This window comes from Hermetia illucens, chromosome 3, assembly GCF_905115235.1.
Source record: "Hermetia illucens chromosome 3, iHerIll2.2.curated.20191125, whole genome shotgun sequence".
In the NCBI taxonomy this organism is placed as follows: domain Eukaryota; kingdom Metazoa; phylum Arthropoda; class Insecta; order Diptera; family Stratiomyidae; genus Hermetia; species Hermetia illucens.
The window spans coordinates 41,319,168-41,324,208 of NC_051851.1; the positions used below are offsets into that span (position 1 = coordinate 41,319,168).

Sequence of the window (5,041 nt, forward strand, 5' to 3'; positions counted from 1 at the left end):
TTCGATGGGGTATAAAACATGCTCTTTTGCAAATGAAAATCTTTTATTTATATTAAATGTTGATAACAGCGGTTTTTTCCTGGCTACTCTCGAAGAATATTTATGTTCTAAGAGTACTTTTCTCACTGTTTCATGTGAGATTTGAACTCCACAATCCTTTTCTAGTTCAACAGCCAACGATCTTGTGGAAGTGTAAGGATTTTCATCGATTTTTCTTACCTCTCTAGGAGTAAGCTTATTCGGCCTTCCTTGTGAGCAACGTAAATGTATCTTATCTTCTTTTTCAGCGCGATTTATTATATTGTAAACGGTTCTCAATTTAACTGAAAACGTTTCCGCAAGCTCCTTTGCAATTTTTCCTTTACAATAATGAAAATACACTAACTGAATAATATTGTCGTGTTCTGCTTCCAGGCATTTTGACTTTAAAAAATTTTCAACGAACAATCAAACAAAATCCAACCGATTGCAAACGGATTTCACTTTGAATGCAGCAACATAAACATATCAATGCGATACCGAATAGTACCATCTATAATAGAATTCTAGAGAATTCTGTCGCTATATGCATGCGTGTACGTATGACAGTGTGTTTTGCAAAGAATTTTTTGACAGTGGAAAATGTGATCACGATTACTTTTGGCGTATTTACATTGCCTTTTGAAATGAAGTATATGTGTTTATTGTGTAAGTAGGTGATTGCCAAACTAACCAACAATTTCCCTTTTTTAAACTTTAAGAATTTTACCATTTATTCATTTTATTTCATATCGAAGTGAAATCTATATAACTGTTTTTTCTTTGCAAAGATTTTCTTGACATACTGTATATTGTATGAGGAAGCTCGATAAAAATAAAATGATTGCTTTTGAGAAACCAGTCTATGAATAAATATGGCGATAATTCGATTTATTTTTTGGTGTGTACAGTGTTCGTATTCTATGTTTAATGTAGTTTTGATACCTTTTATTTGTTGTATACTTTTGTGGCGTGGACGCTACAGTTCCATGCCAGTGACTACTTTAAAAACGCTCACTTTAGTCCGCGTAGCAAGATTTGGTCGGAATTGTTTAACAGTTGCGACCATTGCTTGGAAGAACATATCAATTTCATTTTCATTTTACGGAGTTCCTGGGTATGTCACAAGATCTTCAAGCCATCTCTTTAAATGCTTCCTGTCTTCCTTTCTTTCCAGCAAATATTTTTGGAGAACAGAACTCTCTTTCCTTTGTTTGGGACTTGGACGCTGAAATTCAAGTTCGGATCTTTCTTCGTGTGGGGATGGGGGGGAATTTACACGTTGAGTAAACTGAGATGATGTATGGGGAGATAAGTGCTGGGACGTCTGCTCGATTGGAGCATCCTCCTCATATTCATTTCCAATGCCTTGTTGTGGAGTTTCAGATGAAGCTCCAGCGTTGGATGGAGCCAAAACGTTCGTAAAACCGGTTCTTTCATCCTCCACAGTATCTAAAAACTGCAACCGCTGTCAGTACTGAGCTCTTTTCTTGTTAGCAGCTTTCCTGGTTGTACCTTTTTCTTCTTTTTTCTCCCTTTTGCAGTGATCCCTCATACTTCTCCACCGTTTCTTGCACTCACTTCCTACAAAAGATAAAATACCATCATTATAACTCCGATAAAATACTTTACAACATTACTACAAAGTATAATAAATCTATTTCATGTTTCTGGCTACAGGAGAATCATACAGATCACTAGCATTTGGGTACCGCATCTCCCCCTCTGCTATATGTATCATCGTTCCTATATTGTTGGCAGCACTACAGAAGAAGCTGGTGCCACTTTTTTACCGCCTGCCGACCAAATAGACTGGGAACAGAAAGCCAAAGAATTTTGGAAACACTGGGGTTTCCTCAACTGTGTAGCTGCCATAGGGCAAGCACGTGAGAATTGTAGCACCTGGTTACTCAGGAAGTCTATACTTGAATTATAAGGGATATTTTTCTGTAGTCGTTCTTGCTATGGTCGATGCAAACTATATCTGTAATCTTGCTGCCTCATGTAGTAGTTGGCGATGATGCTTTCAGTTTAAGCAAGCATATGATGAAGCCATATTCGAGACCACAAGTGCTCCAAGATGCAAACAAAAGAGCCTACAATTACTGTCACAGCGAAGCCCGGAGGATTTCCGAAAATGCGTTTGGCATCATGAGCCAAATTTTCAGAATTTTTTTCACTCCGATTTGAAACCGGAAATTGTTTAATCACTCATCGTTGTGTTCGGTTGCTTACACAATATGTTGAGGGATGAGTATTTATCGAACAGTACTTTGCCCACCGAGGAACCTTGGAGGATTTCCCTTCCAGAAACCTAATTAATCTAAGAGGCACAGGTGGTTTCGTTCAAGCTGAAGGATTCCAAGTGAGAAGCCGTTTCACTGACTACTTGAGTACACACAGAAACATCCTATGAAAACAATTTTCGAATGTTGCGGATGCGGACGGGTAGATGGCGCGGAACTCTCCACTCATTTTAGAACTCGCCACGGGAGTGGAGAATTAGCGGCGAGAAAGTACCGTTGGTTGGGACAGAAAGGACCGCATGGAAATAAGCCGGTCTCTTCTGCCTCCAACCGCGGCGAGTAACACTCGTGAATTAAATCAAAGTTTGAAACGTTGTTTTATTTGACAATTTGACTTTTCAACGAAGTTAAGAGTTTTTCGTGCTAATTGATAAGTGAATAATTATTCATATAAAAGTTTCTATTTGTGCATAATTGCCTTAATCATTATTTTTGTTCTACGGTTCCCTTTGTTGTACAAAACTAAATTGGTGACCCCGACGTGATGCCGGACATTTGGAACTGCGCTTCCAAATGTACGAACCACAGCTCCGGGTTCCGTCGCCAAAACGCGTCCTTGCTGTCGAACGACATCTTGAGTAACAAAAAGTAGGAGTTTGCAATGAACACGCGGTGAGTTTGCTCCGACACGGCAGGCCGCACCCACAAATGACCGCACGAACAAAGTGGAGAACACAACCGAAGCAGACGCTCGCTAGCGCAGACCGAAAATAAATAACTCGCCAAGAAAATGGAGAATCCGCGATGAGATAACACCTTGACGCCGTCTCTTGCAGCGGATATTACTTTTATTATTGCAAATTATTCTAAAATTTAATAATTAGTAAACAATAAAATTTAACAAAATTTAAAATTTCCGTTGTTGAAATCAGCTGGTTGTCGTTGTGAATGCTGCTGCCGCTGTTGTTGCACTTGCTGCTGCTGCTGTTGTTGCACTTGCTGCTGCTGCTGCAATTGTTGTTGTTGTGCTCGCTGCTGCTGCTGCTTTTCGGACCCGACCCGCTTCAACTACGCGGTGGTCGGCTTGGACAAAGAGTCGATTCTTCTGGTGTTCGACGTAGTGAAGTCGGCATCATATATGGAGCTCAAGAGCGAGTTGACCAGGCCCCTGTCGGCAAGCGAGTCGGCAAAATTAGACCACTTGCTGGCGGGTTTAACGTTAGGTTTCGTCTGGGGGCGGAGTGATGTGGCGGGGCAGGATCCGCAGCATTCGAAATTTATTTCGAATGTTGCGGATGCGGACGGGTAGATGGCGCGGAACTCTCCACTCATTTTAGAACTCGCCACGGGAGTGGAGAATTAGCGGCGAGAAAGTGCCGTTGGTTGGGACAGAAAGGACCGCATGGAAATAAGCCGGTCTCTTCTGTCTCCAACCGCGGCGAGTAACACTCGTGAATTAAATCAAAGTTTGAAACGTTTTATTATTATCATATTTGTTTTATTTGACAATTTGACTTTTCAACGAAATTAAGAGTTTTTCGAGCTAATTGATAAGTGAATAATTATTCATATAAAAGTTTCTATTTGTGCATAATTGAAATAATAATTTATTATATGCCTTAATCATTATTTTTGTTCTACGGTTCCCTTTGTTGTACAAAACTAAAAGTTGATTATTTCTTTAAAAGATTCATAATCCAAATTCTTTTATTAGAAGAAAAGCTTTGTAATTTTAATTATTATTTCAAGTTATATTTTTGGACAATTCAACCACGCACCTGATGAAGATTATTTTAAAATCGAAAACGTTCGTGGTTATAAATTCTAAATTAAATTCAGAATTCAAATGACTCTATTGGTCTTATTATATTAACTAAAATTAAAAAGAGTCCCAAAAAATATTATTAATTATAATTATGTTTAATAAAATTAATGAAATAATTGTGTTTTTGAATGAAAACATATCTTCTTTCTTCAATGCTCTTCCTATTTCATTCCACAGCAGGTCTTTCTTTGTCATGTTTTTGAATTCAGGATGTTTAAGGTCATATAATATATCTTCCTTTTGGACGAACTCAACTAACAATTCGTCCTCGTCGGCCGAAAACCTCACTGATGGCACTTTCCCGCTTTGGGACATCTTAAAAACCTCGGAAATCAAAAATTGGAGCAACACAAACGGAAATCAAGGCAATCGCGGCGGGGTACTGCGCTGTACTGACTCCTCCTCGACCAGTCGGGCCAGTCGCGTCAACGCAACACGTTCTGCGCTGATGTGATGCACTGTCTAGGAAATCACCCTAACTAACTTCAAGGGAATGAGTGGTCGACGTTGAACGCCCTGCGTATCACAAAAAAAACTGTCGCTAGGAAAACAAGCCTTTAAGGTCTTTTATTGCATATTCTGGGACGTGTTCTATTATACGTTCAATGTATTTAACAATGTTTCCATTCTTTGTGGATTTTCAATTTATCGGTATTGTTGTATACAGAATAATCCAAAAGGTCTTCCCATTGACGGTTGATGTTTTTGATTTTTACTGTGCTTGAAGTGGTGTTTAGGATTTTAACTAGTGGGTTTTGAGGGTAAATAATTGATCCTGCTAAGAATATTCCGGGTTGTGTTTCTTGTCCGGGTAGAAACAATTTCTGCTATTGTTTGTATTGCAAATTTTTTGGTTAATTTCACTGCAGTTTCGCCCTCTGCGACTTTTTCTGATATAAAGGTTCTTGTCAATTGTTCTGACAAGTCCTCTATTTCATTTGGAAAATCAGTT

The 5,041-nt window shown here is 39.0% G+C and overlaps 1 protein-coding gene across 1 annotated transcript; it reads right to left on the minus strand.

Annotated features, from left to right (window-relative positions):
- Positions 1 to 1,489: 1,489 nt before the first annotated feature.
- On the minus strand, positions 1,490 to 4,530 carry LOC119650992. Its single transcript, XM_038054260.1, has 3 exons — positions 4,226 to 4,530; positions 1,812 to 1,942; positions 1,490 to 1,602 (listed from the first exon to the last, which is right to left on the minus strand). The coding sequence occupies exons 1-3, from the start codon at positions 4,402 to 4,404 to the stop codon at positions 1,490 to 1,492; spliced, it is 423 nt and encodes a 140-aa protein (XP_037910188.1). The 5' UTR covers positions 4,405 to 4,530.
- Positions 4,531 to 5,041: the final 511 nt, after the last annotated feature.

Bases quoted from the DNA above. Each gene is read 5' to 3' on its own strand.
- LOC119650992 (XM_038054260.1), bottom strand. From the start codon at position 4,404: ATGTCCCAAAGCGGGAAAGTGCCATCAGTGAGGTTTTCGGCCGACGAG. The intron at 1,943-4,225 runs GTTTTCATTCAA...TTATAATTCAAG, and splicing joins GCATTGAAGAAAGAAGATAT to TATAGACTTCCTGAGTAACC. The intron at 1,603-1,811 runs GTAAAAAAGTGG...TATCTTTTGTAG, and splicing joins GTCTATTTGGTCGGCAGGCG to GAAGTGAGTGCAAGAAACGG.